Source organism: Gorilla gorilla, chromosome 20, assembly GCF_029281585.2.
Source record: "Gorilla gorilla gorilla isolate KB3781 chromosome 20, NHGRI_mGorGor1-v2.1_pri, whole genome shotgun sequence".
NCBI classification, from domain to species: Eukaryota; Metazoa; Chordata; class Mammalia; order Primates; family Hominidae; genus Gorilla; species Gorilla gorilla.
This window is the reverse complement of record NC_073244.2, coordinates 6,102,870-6,121,367: the sequence shown is the minus strand read 5'-3', so window position 1 is coordinate 6,121,367 and position 18,498 is coordinate 6,102,870. Positions and strand designations below refer to the sequence as shown.

The window sequence follows — 18,498 nt, the reverse complement described above, 5'->3', positions numbered from 1 at the left end:
AGCCAATGAATGCACGGCCCCTCATCCGGGGATCCCGGCGCGGCCACCGCCTCCCGCGCACACACGGCCATGGCGGAGGTGAGTGAGCGGGCCGGGGGAGCCGGCCCCCCGCCCCCGCGCGTCCGCGCCCCCCGCCGCCGTGGCTCGGCCTCGCCGTGGGCCCCAGGGACGGAGAGCCCCGCTCTGGAGCTCTGAGGCCGGCCGGGGCGCCTGGCCCGTCCGGGGCCGGAGGGGCGCGGGGCTCCGTCGGCGGCCGCCCCCGGCCCGGCCCGGCCCGGCCCCCCCCCAACTCCCCCGGCTGCCACATCGCGGGCTGCAGTGCGCATGCGCGGCGGCGCGGGGTGGGCGGGGGCCGGGGTGGGGGAGGGGAGGGACGCGGGGCGGGGCTGGTGTCCGGGGTCCGGTGGGCGCGCGGCTCCTTTCCAGGGTCCGGCTCCGGTTCCCGGCCCCGGCCCGGGCCCCGCGGCGCGCAGGCCTCCCCTCCCGCGCCTTTGCCAACTTTGCCGAGTGCTGGGGCCGCCAGGCGCCCCGCTCTCCCCATCGGGATCTCGGTGGACCCACCGCGCCTCCGCCGCCGGCGAGCCCCCCGGCGGGGCTGGGTCAGACCCCGGGCGGGATTTGAACTCCCGACGCGGACCCGCCTGGCGCAAACTGGGCGCAGGGTGGGTGGGTCTGCCGGGGCCTAGAGAGCGTCGGGGCTGATCTCAGCAGAGTTGGACCAGCCTCTCCCCGGCACGAAGTTACTTCTGAAGCCTCCTCCCTCGTCCAGGAAACAAGCCCGGGACCCTTTATCTGAAATGTTTGGGGCCAGCTATATTTTGGAATCCAGAATTTTTCCAATTTGAGGATCTGTGGGATTTTGGACTGTGATGTTTGATCAAACCCACCTAGGACTGTCTAGGATAAGACGGCAGATAGCTTCGTGTCAGGTCAAACCAGGAAGGAAGAAACTTTCGCTTTTGAAGTTTTTTTTGATTTTGGAGTGGTGGATGAGCCTGTGTGGACTTGCTTTCACCTTAGAGGGCCCTGGTGAAGATGGAAAGAGATAATGTAGGTGAAGGTGCGGCGGCTGCGAGGTGCTCAGTCAATGGGACTCAGTGCATGACTTCTGTGCGCAGAAGTTACGACAGGCGGGCAGACTCAAGAGCTGATCCTATCTCTGGGATAGAGCCCAAAGGAAAAGGTGCCCACCCAGCCAGGCACAGCCGCCTCGTGGGAAGCCGGGATTGGAACTGCGGCCTGGCCGTGGTGCCGCGTTGCGTGTTTATGTCTTGGGCGTTGTGGAAGGCAGGACTGGCCATTCTCTCCCCCTGGTGACGACCTCAGGGGCAATAACAGGCCCTGTGTTTATGCCAAAGACGGTGTAGGTGTCTCGATACTAGGCCAGACCACCGGCCAGTTCCTTCATCGAGAATTAGTTCTTCTTGAGACGTTTAGGGAGACTGAGTCCCCATGCAGATGGTGGCTGTCCTCCAGGGTCGGAGGCAGAAGCCGCGTCTCCCAGTGGCCCTGCAGCGACGTGGTGGTCGAATGAGTTGTGCTCCTGGAATCTGGGCAACACACGTGGCCTGACAGGTAGCTCTGTGTCTGGGATGGCACAAGTCAGACTCCCAAGCCAGCCTCCCCCAGAGCTGCCATGTGGCTGTTCTGCCCTGCCCTAGGCTGAGCTCCGTAAATGTGCACAGCAGCTTGTGGTCCGGCTGCTCCTGGTAACCCTGTTTTACACTTTGGGGTGGTGCCCTGTTGAGTGAATTTGATTTGATTTTCTAAGGAGGTCCCTCTCTGTCCTTGGCCTGAGGATCTGGGAGTGAATGGAGCAGACAGGGCCTCTCCTACAGGGATGCAGAGTCTGGTCAGAGAGAGACGTGGGTGGGTTAGGACCAACAAGTATGAGGTGCTGAGCGTGAGGAGCCATGGCAAGCTGTCTGACCACCGGACTTGTTCTGTGTGGTCTTGGGCAGGTTGCCCAGTGACTCAGAACTTCCTTTTCCTCATCTCTGAAATGGGAAGTTTAATGGTCACCTTTCAGAGCTGGGAGGTCTGATGAGGTCCTGCCACAACGGCTTGTACGTAGAAGTTGAATCTTGTGAAGTTGACGATATTCCACAGTTTTTAACCCGTAAAAGTGGCAATTTGTAACTTTATAGCACGTGATCAGTACTAGCTACTTTTATTCTGTATCAGTATCCCAGAATAATCATAAGCACCACAGTGGCAGACGGGAATGCTTCATACTTTTCTCAAGCATACTAGATTAATCTTTTAAAAACCTAAGAGCACCATCTTTTGCTCCTGCCTAAAACCCTCCATGGCTTTTCATGGTCCCTGGGATAAAATGCTCCTCCTTGCTGAGTCCCACAGCCCTGTGAGGTGGTCCCCACGGATCTGCCCCCTACTCTAGGGCCCTGGGCTCCTGTTTGCTGGTGCACTCTACCCATTTGGGGGCTGCCAACGATGGTTCCACCTCGACTCAGGCCCCCCAGGCCTTCCCTGACCCGCAGTTGCAGAGCCTGTGCGCCCTGTTTTCTCCTCTCGGTACCATACATGTCCACTTGTTTGTTATCTTTGTCCAAAACTAGCAACTCCATGTGGGTGGAGGCAGGTGGAACTTGTTTCTCAGGTTAACCACCACGCCACTGCCTTGCTGAGCCCAGAGTGGGCGCCCAGGGAACATTGGTCAGACGGAGGAGTGGGGTGCTGGGTAGTCCAGCAAGCGCCTGGCACTTGAGTTGGTGTGGGTGGGAGGAGGGTCAAGCATGGCTCTTAGGAGGAGGTTGTTTCAGTCACACTGGGGAGAGGGCTTGGGGCATGGGAGAGGTAGGTGCAGCCATCTTGGCGAATGGAACCTGCCACCCTGTCATTTTGGGTTAAGCTTTGAAGGGTGGCCCCTTGTGTTTTCTGGTGCACTCTATACCTGTGGGGGCTGCCCTGGGAGAAGGGCTGGTCTGTGCTTTGCACCCAGGCCTCTGGTGCAGTCTTTATGTTGAGTAGCTGGCTGCCGCTTCTACTGCCTGAAGACCCTGGTGGACGCCTGGGTCTGTGGCCTGTTGTCCTCTGGACCTTGTTTCTAGAATGCTGTTTACGCTTCCTTTGCTTTTTTTGTTGCCTGGAATACCGTTGGCCTGCTCCCCCTCTTTTTCCTGCTTCCACTTTGACAAAACAGAGGACTTTGTCTTTCCTGGGAGTGAACTCAGAGGGAAACATGCAGAGTGTTCTCAGTGAGTGAAGTAGAGTCCCTGGGAACCTGCTTTGAGAGTAGACTTGCACCTGGACACCAGGCAGGGGCAGCGGGAGGAAGAAGATCCATAAAGTCTGTATTCTGTGGTAAGTTCCAGGAACTCAGAGTCGCCTGGAAATGAACTTGGGGATCCCAGGCTGCTCAGGGCCTCCCTGTTGGCGGCCCTTTCTGCCGTTCCCAGCCGCTTCCCTCTTTGCCCCCCTCTGCCTTAGCTCTCCTGTTAAATGGCACGTCAAATAAGGGCCAGATCCTCCTCAGACCCTGCAGACCAGCTCTCCTGGGGCCATATGTTACTCCCTGTTACTCGGTGTAGATCTCAAGCCTGCGGGACTGTTGTCAACTTGCCGTCCAGACTGGGGCCTCATTTGATGTGGTCGCCTGCCATCCCCTTGTTAGTCAGGCTCCTGATTGCGGGAGTAGAAAGCCAGCCGCTGACTGAGGCAGGAACCGTTGCCCAGAGAGCCTGTCCTCGACCCCTACCCAGAGGGTCCTAGAGGGGGCTGAGGGTGATTTCAGAGGTCACTTAGGATGCTTTCCCTGTGGCTTCACACCGCGTGTGGCTGTGCAGAGTGGTTGTGGGCTGGTGGCCACCTGCTGTGTCCTGGAAAGAGGTGAGGCCATCTCTGTCGGACCCAGGCCAACCCCAGGGCAGGAGGCGTGAGATGCCCCTGCAGCTGCCATGCGCTCTGTGCTGCTTGCTTCCAGTCCCCGTGGCCCCTTCCCACTGGGGGCCCTGCTGGCTCTTCCTTCCCTCTGTCTTCTGTTTGCCCTCTGCCACCACGGAGCTAAACTTTCTGAAGCTGTATGGGTCCTGTCAGTCTCCACTTAGAGCTTGAGGTGCTCCTTGGTCCTTGGCAGCCTTGTTGCCAGGGTCACTCCAGGGCCAGTGGCTGCCCCAGCTCCCTTCCATGGCTTTGCTGTGCATTGCTGTACAGTTGGCCCTTGAACCTCACGGGTTTGAACTGCATGGGTCACTTATACATGGATTTCCTTCCATGTCTGCCACCCCGAGACGGGAAGACCAACCCCTCCTCCTCCTCCTCAGCCTACTCAACGTGAAGATGATGGGGACGGAGACCTTTAGGATGATCCACTTCTACTTAATGAATAGTAAATACACTTTCTCTTTCTTACAGTTTTCTTAATAACTTTTTCTGTAGTTTACTTTTTTTGTGAGAATACAGTACATAATACAATATATAAAATATGCGTTTATCAACTGTTGATGTTATCGGCAGTGCTCCCGACCAGCAGGAGGCTATTAATCAAGTTTCGGGGAGTCAGAAGTCATGCATGGGTTTTCACCTGTGTGGAGGGTTGGCACCCATAACCCCTGCGTTGTTCAAGGGTCAACTGTACTAGCCGTTGTGCTCCCCAGTAGTGTGATGGGCTGGAAAGGGTTTGCAAGCCGCTGGCCTGAGCTCCACTTTGTAACTGCACCACTTAACCTGCTGTGTGAGCTTGGGTAACTGACTCTATCTCTTTGAGCTTGTTTCCTTGTTTTTTTGTGAGGGGAATGATTATACCACCTGTGAGGTTTTTTCTTGAGGACCCGTGAAGAAGTATTGAAATTCTTACTGCACAAGTTTTTAAACTTCATTAAATATTTTAATCTCTTTTTGGCAGCAGCTTTACCGAGGTATAATTCATTTACCATGCAGTTCACCATTTTAATGTGTCCAGTTCAGTGGTTGTTAGTGTATTCACCCAGTTGTGCAGCCACCATCACAGTCAATTTTAAAACATTTTCATCACCCCAAAAGGAACCCCACACCCCTTAGTGGTCACTCCCCAAACCCCAGATCAACCCCCAGCCCCTTTCCACCAGGAATCCATTTTCTGTCTCTACGAATTTGCCTGCTCTAGACATTTGAGATTAAATGAGTCATACAACGCGTGGCCTTTTGTGTCTAGCTGTTTCAGGAGCATGAGTCTTTTGAGGTACATCCATGTGGTAGTGTGTCAGTGCGTCCTTCTTTGTCCCATTGCTAGTGCTTTGTTTTGTTTTTGTCAGCTGATGGGTATTAGGACCCTGACCTGGGTCACATGGTTAAATACTATTTAACTTTTGGAGGAATTGCTGGACTATTTTCCATAGTGGCTGCACTATTTTAACATTCCCACCAGCAGGGCACAGGAGAGTTCCAGTTTGTCCACGTTCTTGCCAACACTTGTTACTGTCTTTTTGAGCACAGTTTTTATTCTCTGATTAGGAAGTGGTATCGTAGTGTGGACTTTGCTTGCTTTTCCCTGATATTACATTGAGCATCTTTTCCTGTGCTTATTGGCCATTTGTCTGTCCTCTTTGGAGAAATGTCTGTTCAGATCCTTTGCCCATTTTTCAATGGGATTCTCTCTTCCTTATTGAGTTTTAAAAGTTCTTTATACTGAGAACAAGTTCCTTATCAGATAGATTATTTTTCAGATATTTTCTCCTATTCTCTCAGTTGTCCTTTCACTTTCTTGGTGGCGTCCTTTGAAGCACAAAAGTTTTTAATTTTGGTGAAGTTGTTTATCCATTTGGTTTTTTTTTTTTTTTTTGGTCACTTGTGATTTTGGTGTCTTATCTAAGAAACCATTGCCAAATCCAAGATCACAAACTTTTTTCCCACCACACTTTTAGATTCAATCAAAAGGTTACAAATATTTATCCATATATTTTCTCCAAAAAGTTGTATGGTTTTGGCTCTTATATTTAAGGCCTTTGATCCATTTTGAGGTAATTTTTGCATATGGTATGAGATAGGAGTCCAACTTCATTCTTTCGCACATGGATATTCAACTGTCCCAGTACCATTTGTTAAAGACTGTTCATTCCTTCATGGAACTGTTTTGATACCTTTGTTGAAATCCAATTGACTATGAATGTGTGAGTGTATTTCTGGATTCTCAGTTCTAGTTCGTTGATCTTTGTGCTGTCCTTATGGCAGTACCACACTGTTTTGATTGCTGTGGCTCTGTGGTGAATTTTGAAATCAGGAAGTATTGTTTCAAGATTGTTTGGGCTGTTCGGGGTACCTTGAGCTTCCATATGCTTTTTGAAATCGGCTCGTGGGTTTCTACAAAGAAGCCAACTGGGGTTCTGATAGAGATGGTGTTGAATTTGTCAATCAGTGGGAGGTGTTGCCGTCTTAATGTTGTCTTCTCAGCCATGAACGTGGGATGCCTTTTCATTCCCTTGGATCTTCCTTTCAACACTGCTTTGTTCACTCAGAGTACTGTACACATTTCACACTTCCCTTGATGCTATTGTAAATGGAATTGTTCTTTTTGTATTTGTTGCTTTTATATAGAAATAAAATTGATTTTTATGTATTGATTTTGTGTACTGCAACCTTGCTGAACTCACTGTAGTTTGAATAGTTTTTTAGATCATGTCACCAGCACAGAGATAGTTTTACTTCTTCCTTACCAATCTTTTTTTTTTTTTTTTTTTTTTTTTTGAGATGGAGTCTTGCTGTATCGCCAGGCTGGAGTGCAGTGGCACGATCTCGGCTCACTGCAACCTCTGCCTCCTGGGTTCAAGTGATCCTCCTGTCTCAGCCTCCCGAGTAACTGGGACTACAGGTGCCCGCCACCACACCCAGCTAATTTTTACATTTTTAGTAGAGACAGGGTTTCACCTTGTTGGCCAGGATGATCTCCATCTGTTGACCTCGTGATCTGCCCACCTCGGCCTCCCAAAGTGCTGGGATTACAGGCGTGAGCCACCGTGCCCAGCCTTTTTTTTTTTTTTTTTTGGTGAGATGGAGTCTTGCTCTGTTGCCCAGGCTGGAGTGCAGTGGCATGATCTCGGCTCACTGCAACCTCCACCCCCCTGGTTCAAGCAATTCTCCTGCCTCAGCCTCCTGAGTAGCTGGGATTACAGGCACATGCCACAATGCCTGGCTAATTTTTTTTGTATTTTTGGTAGAGACAGGGTTTCACCATGTTGGCCAGGCTAGTCTTGAACTCCTAACCTCAAGTGATCCGCCTGCCTGAGCCTCCCACAGTGCTGGGATTACAGGCGTGAGCCACCGTGCCCGGCTTCCTTACCGATCTTGATTCTTTTTATTTGATGCGTTTACGCTGACTACACCATCCGGCACTCCATTTAGCCTGAGAGGTGAGAGTACACGTTGTGGTGCTCATGGTGTGAAGGAGAAAGCAGCCTTTCCCCATTGAGGGCAATGATAAGTATGGGTTTTTCCAAGAAGGAAGCTCCCTTCTGTTCTGAGTTTGTTGGGTATTTTTCATTATGAAAGTATGTTGGATTTTGTTGGATTTGGTATGTTGAGATGATCCTGTGTTTTGTTTTTTTATTTTATTGATGTGATGTATTATATTAATTGACTTTTGGATATTAAATCGACCTTGCATCCCTGTGGTAAATCTTACTTGGTCATGGCTTATAATCATCTTTATGTGTTGCTGGATTCAGTTTGCTAGTATTTTGTTGAGGGTTTTGTGTTTATGTACACGAGAGATATCGTGACTTGCGGTAGCTCACACCCGTAATCACAGCACTTTGGGAGGCCGAGGCGGGTGGATCACTTGAGGTCGAGAGTTTGAGACCAGCCTGGGCAACATGGTGAAACCCTCATCTCTAGTAAAAATATAGAAATTAGCTGGGCATGGTGGTGTGCACCTGTAGTCCTACCTACTTGGGAGGCTAAGGCAGGAGAATCACTTGAACCTGCGCGGCAGAGGTTGCAGTGAGCCGAGATTGCGCCACTGCACTCCAGCCTGGGCGACAGAGCAAGGCTCTGTCTCAAAAAAAAAAAAAAAAAAAAAAAGAGATATTGAACATTGTGATAATGGTAACTTATAATGGTTTTGTTTGCCTTTTTATAAAAAAAAATTGAGGTAATTGACAAACCATAAAATATGCCCATTTTAAAGTTTATAATTCATTGATTTTTAGTGTATTCACGACCATGCAACCATCACCTCTATCTGATTCTAAAACATTCTGTCATCCCCGAAAGAAGCCCTGTCCCCGTTAGCAGTCACTCTCCCACTGTCTCTCTCCCTGGCTCCTGGCCCCCACGAGCACCCATTCTGTCTGTGGATTGGCCTGTTCTGGACGAACCCCCATTCTGTCTGTGGACTGGCCTGTTCTGGACGTTTGGTATCAATGGACCCTATGCTGTGGCCGTTGGTGTCTGGCTTCCCTCCCAGCGCATGCTGTTGTTGAGCTTCATCCAGGTTGCAGCATGGGTCAGGACTGTAGGCCTGTGTGTGGGCAGTTTTCAGTGTCACATGATGCATGTCCTGCCCTGGGCGAGAACGCCTCCACCCTGTGAGCGGTCCTTGGTGGGAGGCGGGGCGAGTGGCGGCCACACGCGTGTGCTGCTCCTAGTGCCCCCCAGCCCTCAGAGGCGGAGACAAAGCCCCTTCCCCGGTCACTGGGGACTGGGCTCTGACCAGCGCTTGCTCTTGGCTGCCACACTGTGATGTCCAGCAGCAGGTTTGGGGCCGGCCGAGCTAACCCTCCCTCTCTTCCTTCGCAGGCCTCCTCGCTGGGGAGGCAGAGTCCTCGCGTGGTCTCCTGCCTCGAGCACAGCCTGTGCCCAGGGGAGCCGGGCTTGCAGACAACAGCAGGTACCTTCCTCCCTCCTTCCCCTGCTCAGGTCCGCCAAGGCCTTTGTGGCTGTGAGAGACAGAATGCCTGCTGGGCCTGGCTGAGCTGTGGACCGGCACACTGGCCTCCAGAGTCCAGGGTGTCCCAGCTCCCACCCGTTCAGATGGAGCTGTGGGGCAGAGTGGTCAGGACTCCGTCTTCCTGTTCTTTAGCAGGGGCAGGGAGCCCAGGCGACCCAAGACCATCCTCAGAGCCCAGCACCCCCAGCAGAGGACCCGGGCACACGCCTGCACTGAGCTGAGGGCTGCCTCATCTTGCCAGGGTGTTGGGAAGGGGTGGCTTGCTGAGGGAGCCGGGGCTGAGAAGGTGGAGGGCGGCGAGACAGGCAGCACCCCGGGTTCCCTGCACCTCCCTGCGCTGCTGCTTGCCCAGTGGGCATCAAGGTCCCATGCCCGCCTGCCAGCCACCTGCGCTGGGCCCACGGGGAGGAGCTGACGCTGTAGGGCAGGGGTCTCTATGACTGTTCTTTCTTCCCCTGGCCGGGCTCCTTCTGCCAGGTGTAGGGCTGCGTCTCTTTCCGTATCAAACTAGTCACCACCTGAGTCCCCAGAGAAGGCGGTGCCATCCCTGTTTTCCCTCACGTGGCTCCTCCAAGGGTGCGGTGGTCACTGAGGGTCCGGGCGCACCCATTCAGCTCCAGGTCATTCCCTCACTCTAACGAGGTGCCTGCCACTGGAGATCCTCTGTGCCCTGCAGCTGCATGTTCTGTGCATGGGCTGTGTGTGGTGCACACCTGTGTGCCCAGCCATACAGGCTGTGTGGCTGCCCTAGAGGCCTCCTGCCCTGGACTCCCAGGCCCTCAGGCCCCCAGCCTTGGCCTACACTGCTCTCTGTCTGGATTGATTGAGCCCTAGCTATTTCCTTTGTTTGTTTAAAAATTTGACCAATTGGAGAGTAAACATGCAGAGGAATGGTGACACATCCCAGTTCTTTTGGGGAAACCCTGGATCTGATGACAGCCGCCAACTCTTGGGCCATGTACATCGCATGGCTTCTTTATGTGGCCCTGCAGACGGAGCTTAAGGGACTGGTGTTGTCGAGCCCCCGTTGGTTTGTCCCTGCATGCTCCTTGATGCTGTACTGACCTGTGCAGGTGAGGGTTCAGCGTCACCCCCGTTTCAGGAGTCATGGAGTCCGGCGTGAACCCAGCTCCACTGAGTCCTGCTGCTCCTTCTACCTTAACAAGATGGGTGTTGGTCTCCTTCTAGTCCACTTGCTCCCCAAATCCTCGCAGGCTTCTCTGTGTTCAGGAAGACAAGCAGTCTCTCAGAAAGAGACACACCCACCCCCCAAAAAAATCCTTGGAATTTGTATGTGCAGCTCACCAGCCGTGCTCCTGTGTGCATTAGTCGTGCGGTGTCCTGCTGGGTTCCCTCACGAGGCTGATCCTGGCAGCATGCAGAGGGCCTCATCCTTAGGGCTTCTCCAGGCGTCAGTAGTCTCGGCAGGATGGTTGGGACAGGCGAGGCAAGGTGCTCACCTGGGCTGCTGTCTTCTCCCCAGTGGTGTCCATGGGCTCTGGAGACCATCAGTTCAACCTCGCAGAGATCCTGTCACAGAACTACAGTGTTCGGGGGGAGTGCGAGGAGGCCTCGAGGTGCCCAGACAAGCCCAAGGAGGAGCTGGAGAAGGACTTCATCTCCCAGGTACTTGGCCGAGGCGATCCTGCCCCTGTGTTGGGTGGAGCCCTCCGGGGTAAGCCTCATGATTTTTGTGCAGCTCAGATTCCACATTGGTAAGTGCTAAATTGTACATCTTTTTGCAAAGTGCCAGATGCTGTCCTAGTAGCTGAAATTCAGTGGAGACCAGGTCTTTCATGGGGCTCTCTGAGCAGCACGGTGGTCAAGGATTAAGCCAGCTGCTCTCAGATCTTCTGGTCTCAGAACCTGCTTTGTACTCTTAAAAATTATTGAGAGTTTCGGGCTGGGTGCAGTGGCTCACGCTTGTAATCCCAGCACTTTGGGAGGCTGAGGCGGGTGGATCACTTGAGATCAGGAGTTCGAGACCAGCTTGGCCAACATGGTGAAACCCCATCTCTACTAAGAATACAAAATTGTTGGGCGTGGTGGCTCACGCCTGTAATCCCAGCACTTTGGGAGGCCGAGGCAGGCAGATCACGAGGTCAGGAGATCGAGACCATCCTGGCTAACACGGTGAAACCCTGTCTCTACTAAAAATACAAAAACAAAATTAGCCGGGCATAGTGGCGGGTGCCTGTAGTCCCAGCTACTCGAGAGGCTGAGGCGGGAGAATGACGTGAACCCGGGAGACGGAGCTTGCAGTGAGCTGAGATCGTGCCACTGCACTCCAGCCTGGGTGACACAGCGAGACTCCGTCTCCAAAAAAGAAGAAAAAGAATACAAAATTAGCCAGGCGTGGTGGTGCACGTCTATAGTCCCAGCTACTCGGGAGGCTGAGGCAGGAGAATCCCTTGAACCTGGGAGGTGGAGGTTGCGGTGAGCCGAGATCACGCCATTGCACTCCAGTCTGGGCGACAGAGCGAGACCCTGTCTCAAAAAAAAAAAAAAAAAAAAAATTACTGAGAGTTTCAAGGAGCTTTGTTAATGTGCTTTATCTATTGCTTTTTTATTACATGAAAAGTTAAAACTGACATGTAAATTGGCCAGATGCAGTGGCTCATGCCTATAATCCCAGCACTTTGGGAGACCGAGGTAGGCGGATCATGAGGTCAGGAGTTTGAGCCTAGCCTGGCCAACGTAGTGAAACCCTGTCTGTACTAAAAATACAAAAATTGTTGGGTGCAGTGGCTCACGCTTGTAATCCCAGCACTTTGGGAGGCTGAGGAAGGTGGATCACCTGAGGTCAGGAGTTCTAGATCAGGCTGGCCAACATGGTGAAACCCCGTCACTACTAAAAATACAAAAATTAGCTGGGCGTGGTGGCAGGCGCCTGTAATCCCAGCACTCAAAGGGCTGAGGCAGGAGAATCGCTTGAACCCAGGAGGCGGAGGTTGCAGTGAGCCGAGATCAGGCCATCGCACTCTAGCCTGGGGGACAGAGCAAGACTGTGTCTCAAAAAAACAAAAAAAATTGACATGTAAAAATACTTATTCGCTAACTCATTTTAAAATGAGCTGAGATCGTGCCACTGCAGTCCAGCCTGAGTGACACAGTGAGACTCCATCTCAAAAAAAAAAAAGAATACGAAAATTGCCAGGCGTGGTGGTGCACGTCTGTAGTCCCAGCTACTCGGGAGGCTGAATAAATCAGTTACATGTTAATATAAATATTTTTATGAAAATGAAAAAAAACTGTCCCAAAAGAAAAAAAATTAGAAGAATGAATTTTTAGTTTTCCATATCTCTTTGAATGTAGAAGCAAATATGAAAATCCAGCTTCTGTCTTTTTATTTTTTTGAGATGGAGTCTTGCTCTGTTTCCCAGGCTGGAGTGCAGTGGTGTGATCTTGGCTCACTGTATCCTCTGCCTCCTGGGCTCAAGCGATTCTCCTACCTCAGCCTCCCGAGTAGCTGGGACCACAGGTGCGTGCCACCACGCCCGGCAAATTTTTGTATTTTTAGCAGAGACGGGGTTTCATCATGTTGGACAGGCTGGTCTCAAACTCTTGACCTTGTGATCTGCCCACCTCGGCCTCCCAAAGTGCTGGATTACAGGCGTGAGCCACCACGCCTGGCCAAGCTTCTGTCTTTAAAACACTTATTTATTTTTTTGAGACTGGATCTCACTTTTGCCTAGGCTGGAGTGCAGTGGTGCAATCATAGTTTACTGCAGCCTCGAACTCCTGGGCTCAAGGGATGCTCCTGCCTCAGCCTCCTGAGTAACTGGGACTATAGTCGCACGCCACCACGCCTCACCAACTTTTTAATTTTATTTCTTTGTAGAGTTCTTGCTATGTTGCTAGGGTTGGTCTCAAACTGTTGGCCTCAAGCAATTTTTCTACCTAGGTCTCCCAAAGTGCTGGGAGTATAGGTGTGAGCCACTGTACCTGACCCAGTTTCTGTCTTTTTTTTTTCTTTTCTGGGGACAGAGTCTCGCTCTGTTGCCCAGACTGGAGTTCAGTGGTGCAATCTGGGCTCACTGGAACCTCTACCTCTTGGGTTCAAGTGATTCTCGTGCCTTAGCCTCCTGAGTAGCTGGGACTACAGGTGCCCACCACCATGCCTGGCTAACTTGTATTTTTAGTAGAGACGAGGTTTTACCATGTTGGCCAGGCTGGTCTCGAACTCCTGACCTCAAGTTGATCCTGCCACCTCGGCCTTCCAAAATGCTTGGATTACAGGCATGAGCCACGCCTGGCCAGTTTCTGTCTTTTAAGGGAGACATTAATCTGTTGTGATAGGCTCTTATGGTTGAAGTAAAAATACAGCCTCAGCCAGATCTGTGGTTGAAAAAGGTAGGAGTACTTCACAGCTTTTCAGATAACTGTGGGTATTCTTCTTTGATGCTACAGCGAAACCCGTCAAGTGATAGTTTTGTAGAGAGTAGTTGTGGAGTGGAATCTGAGACCGTATCAGTGAACCTCACAGGTCAAGAGGCAGAAAGGTCCATGATCAAGGTCCAGCAGAGTGGGTTCTGGTGCCGGCTCTCTTCTTGGCTTGCTGTGTCCTCACATGGTGGATAGAGAACAAGAGGGAGCCTTCTGGTGTTTTTCTTGAAAGGACACTAATCCTGTTGGATCAGGGCCCCACCCTCACGGCCTCCTTGAACCTTAATTACCTCTGTAAACGCCCCATCTCCAAATATAGTCATGTTGGGGGTTAGGGTTGACTCTAACAGTTAATATCACCACCAGCCTTATCATAAGTTTTTTTTTTTTTTTCTTTTTTTTGAGACAGAGTCTCGCTGTCGCCCAGGCTGGAGTGCAGTGGCTCGATCTTGGCTCACTGCAAGCTCCGCCTCCCAGGTTCATGCCATTCTCCTCCCTCAGCCTCCCGAGTAACTGTGACTACAGGCACCTGCCACCTCGCCTGGCTAGTTTTTTGTATTTTTTTAGTAGAGATGGGGTTTCATCATGTTCGCCAGGATGGTCTCGATCTCCTGACCTCGTGATCCGCCCGCCTCGGCCTTCCAAAGTGCTGGGATTACAGGCGTGAGCCACCGTGCCTGGCCTATAAGTTTTTTTTTTTTTTTTTTATTGATCATTCTTGGGTGTTTCTCGCAGAGGGGGATTTGGCAGGGTTACAGGACAATAGTGGAGGGAAGGTCAGCAGATAAACAAGTGAACAAAGTTCTCTGGTTTTCCTAGGCAGAGGACCCTGCGGCCTTCCGCAGTGTTTGTGTCCCTGGGTACTTGAGATTAGGGAGTGGTGATGGCTCTTAACGAGCATGCTGCCTTCAAGCATCTGTTTAACAAAGCACATCTTGCACCGCCCTTAATCCATTCAACCCTGAGTGGATGCAGCACATGTTTCAGAGAGCACAGGGTTGGGGGTAAGGTCACAGATCAACAGGATCCCAAGGCAGAAGAATTTTTCTTAGTACAGAACAAAATGAAAAGTCTCCCATGTCTACCTCTTTCTACACAGACACGGCAACCATCCGATTTCTCAATCTTTTCCCCACCTTTCCCCCCTTTCTATTCCACAAAACCGCCATTGTCATCATGGCCCGTTGTCAATGAGCTGTTGGGTACACCTCCCAGACGGGGTGGTGGCCGGGCAGAGGGGCTCCTCACTTCCCAGTAGGGGCGGCCGGGCAGAGGCGCCCCTCACCTCCCGGACAGGGCGGCTGGCCGGGCAGGGGGCTGACCCCCCCCACCTCCCTCCTGGACGGGGCGGCTGGCCAGGCAGAGGGGCTCCTCACTTCCCAGTAGGGGCGGCCGGGCAGAGGCGCCCCTCACCTCCCGGATGGGGCGGCTGGCCAGGCGGGGGGCTGACCCCCCCACCTCCCTCCCAGACGGGGCGGCTGGCCGGGCGGGGGGCTGACCCCCCACCTCCCTCCCAGATGGGGCGGCTGGCTGGGCGGTGGGCTGACCCCCCCACCTCCCTCCCGGACGGGGCGGCCGGCCGGGCAGAGGGGCTCCTCACTTCCCAGTAGGGGCGGCCGGGAAGAGGCGCCCCTCACCTCCCGGACGGGGCGGCTGGCCAGGCGGGGGGCTGACCCCCCCACCTCCCTCCCGGACGGGGGGCTGACCCCCCCACCTCCCGGACGGGGCGGCTGGCTGGGCGGGGGGCTGACCACCCCACCTCCCTCCCGGACGGGGCGGCTGGCCAGGCAGAGGGGCTCCTCACTTCCCAGTAGAGGCGGCCGGGCAGAGGCGCCCCTCACCTCCTGGACGGGGCGGCTGGCCGGGCGGGGGGCTAACCCCCCCACCTCCCTCCCGGACGGGGCGGCTGGCCGGGCAGAGGGGCTCCTCACTTCCCAGTAGGGGCGGCGGGGCAGAGGCGCCCCTCACCTCCCGGACGGGGCGGCTGGCCAGGCGGGGGGCTGACCCCCCCACCTCCCTCCCGGATGGGGCGGCTGGCCGGGCGGGGGGCTGACCCCCCCACCTCCCTCCCGGACGGGGCGGCTGGCCGGGTGGGGGGCTGACCCCCCCACCTCCCTCCCAGACGAGGTGGCTGCCGGGCGGAGACGCTCCTCACTTCCCAGACGGGGTGGCTGCTGGGCGGAGGGGCTCCTCACTTCTCGGACGGGGCGGCTGCCAGGCGGAGGGGCTCCTCACTTCTCAGAGGGGACGGTTGCCAGGCAGAGGGTCTCCTCACTTCTCAGACGGGGCGGCCAGGCAGAGACGCTCCTCACATCCCGGACGGGGCGGCAGGGCAGAGGTGCTCCCCACATCTCAGACGATGGGCGGCTGGGCAGAGACGCTCCTCACTTCCCAGATGTGATGGCAGCCGGGAAGAGGCGCTCCTGGCTTCCTAGATGGGATGGCGGCCGGGGAGAGACGCTCCTCACTTTCCAGACTGGGCAGCCAGGCAGAGGGGCTCCTCACATCCCAGACGATGGGCGGCCAGGCGGAGACGCTCCTCACTTCCCAGACGGGGGGGCGGCCGGGCAGAGGCTGCAATCTCGGCACTTTGGGAGGCCAAGGCAGGCGGCTGGGAGGTGGAGGTTGTAGCAAGCCGAGATCACGCCACTGCACTCCAGCATGGGCGCCATTGAGCACTGAGTGAACGAGACTCCGTCTGCAATCCCGGCACCTCGGGAGGCCGAGGCTGGCAGATCACTCGTGGTTAGGAGCTGGAGACCAGCCCGGCCAACACAGCGAAACCTCGTCTCCACCAAAAAAATATGAAAACCAGTCAGGCGTGGCGGCGCGCACCTGCAATCGCAGGACTCGGCAGGCTGAGGCAGGAGAATCAGGCAGGGAGGTTGCAGTGAGCTGAGATGGCAGCAGTACTGTCCAGCTTCGGCTCGGCATCAGAGGGAGAGGGAGACTGTGGGGAGGGGGAGAGGGAGAGGGAGAGGGAGAGGGAGAGCGAGAGCAAGTTTTTTAAATATTAGAAATTGGGCAAGTTCATTTTGTCAAATCCAAGTTTTTCAGAATCTTGAGTTTTACCATTGCAGCAGTTATGGTCAGCTGTTTCCTTTGATGTAACAGCCCCCCTGGCTTGCATACAAGGCAGCGCCTGCCAGGTGCCTGTCTGAGTGGCTATAGTTGGCCAGCATTCTTTCAGGTGAAACGACCAGGAACAGCCTCTTTGTCTCACCACTCGTTCCATGCATGTGGTTCCTTGAAGGAGCCACCTCACTTTGGTATGCAGCAGGTGCATTCTGCATGCTTCCCACGCCCTCACAGCACGTGGAAACATCTGCTCAGGGTGAGACTTAACAAAATGCTCACTTTGTCCAGCATCTTTTTTTTTTTTTTTTTTTTTTGAGACGGAGTATTGCTCTCATCACCCAGGCTGGAGTGCAGTAGCACGATCTTGGCTCACTGCAACCTCTGCCTCCTAGGTTCAAGCGATTCTCCCCGGGATTACAGGAACCCACCACCATCCCCAGCTAATTTTTGTATTTTAGTAGAGACAGGGTTTCTTCATGTTAGTTAGGCTGGTCTCAAACTCCTGATCTCGTGATCCGCCTGCCTCAGCCTCCCAAAGTGCTGGGATTACAGGCGTGAGCCGTCATGCCCGGCTGTCCAGCATCTTCTGAAGTGAAGCTGGGGTGTTTGCTTTTGGTCTGTGAGGAATGTGACAGCAGTGACTTGTGGGCAGGGATGCACTGGCTGCAGCTTCCACGGGCACTGGGCTCTTGCCAGCTGCCAATGCTGCACCTTCAGTGCAAGCCTCAATGAAGCCAAAAACGGAAATCACGGCTGAGTGCTCTTAGGAAAGGGTCTTCACCTTGGGCTACTCTGGAGAGGTTCAGGCAACCCAAGGGCCTCTGGACCACTGTGTCAACCTTCCCGCCTGCATAATCCTGAAGGTAATGGACATACAGAATCTGTTCTTTCCACGGGGTCCTGTGAGAGAACAAAAGGGGGACTCAGTGTAGATGTTCCACCTGGAGAAGGGCTGGGACTAGGCCGGGAGGTTTCTATGTGGACTTGAAGCCCCCAGGATGAGTCTGGGCAGGAGCTGGGGTGGAGGGGAGGCCAGTGCTAACATCTTGAGAGAATGAGAGGGAGTGTTCTGGAAGGTGGAAGCTGAAAGTGACCTACAGGGGTCAGGGTGGAGTCTGAGCAGACAGGACTAGCCTCTGTGGAATAGAGGCTCACACAAGGGAGGGCAGAAGGATTTGAAAGCAGCACTGGAGAGCATGACGTTGATAGTTCGCATCTCTTCCTTCCCAGGAATTACCTGCCTTATTTATACTTCTTGTCATATTACATTGGCTCAGAGCATCAAAACAGTGTTCGTTAATCACAGTGCTCTTGTTCCAGATCGTGATGGGGGCTGCTCTGGTTACTCATTTTTGACCGAGTGTGAATTGACAGCTTCTCCATTATATTGGTGAAACATCCATCTGTTTACATAGTTTTCTTCTTCTTTTTTATTTTTTATTTTGAGACAGATTCTCACTCTGCCACCCTGGCTGGAGTGCAGTGGTGTGATCTTGGCTCACTGCAACCTCCACCTCCCGAGTACAAGTGATTCTCGTGCTTCAGCCTCTCGAGTAGCTGAGACTACAGGCGGGTGCCACCAAGCACAGCTAATTTTTGTATTTTTAGTGGAGACGGGATTTCGCCATGTTGCCCAGGCTGGTCTCGAACTCCTGGCCTCAAGTGATCTGCCTGCTGTAGCCTTCCAAAATGCTGGGATTACAGGTGTGAACTACTGTGTCTGGCCTGTTTATGTAGTTTTCTGAGGGTTCTTTTTTTTTTTTTTTTTTTCAAATCAGGAATAGATGTCGGATTTTACCAAATGCCTTTTTCAGATAACTTTTTTCCCCTTTAATATATTGATGTTGAGTTACAATAGTAAATTGCCAGGTGTCACACCATCCTTGTATTCCTGTAATTCACCCTGTGTCACACCATCCTTGTATTCCTGTAATTTCACCCTGTGCAAGGAGGCATTGTGGGCAGGGTGGTGCCCTCTTCCCTGGCCGGTGACCCCTAGGCTCTGGTGCCTCTCTGAGGGATTGTGAAGGAGCTCTTGGATGAAGGACTGGGCCTGAGGTCTGGCTGGGGAGTGCTGCCATGTGGGGAGTTGCTATGGGTGTGACAGAGTGGCCCTGGTTGTGGCCAATGAGGCTTAGGCAAGAGGACAGGGA

The 18,498-nt window shown here is 53.5% G+C and overlaps 1 protein-coding gene across 8 annotated transcripts in view; it reads left to right on the top strand.

Moving 5' to 3' along the window:
- Nucleotides 1-18,498, top strand: part of MIER2 (MIER family member 2) — a 39,522-nt gene continuing 21,024 nt past the window's right edge. For 2 of the 8 annotated variants that reach the window (XM_019016518.3, XM_004059589.4), the window contains exons 1-3: nt 1-78; nt 8,731-8,821; nt 10,365-10,507. In XM_019016518.3, coding sequence (XP_018872063.2) covers nt 10-78; nt 8,731-8,821; nt 10,365-10,507 — 303 coding nt within the window. In that variant the 5' untranslated portion in view covers nt 1-9. The other 6 variants (XM_063701895.1, XM_055370971.2, XM_019016519.4 and 3 more) reach the window with 6 other exon arrangements.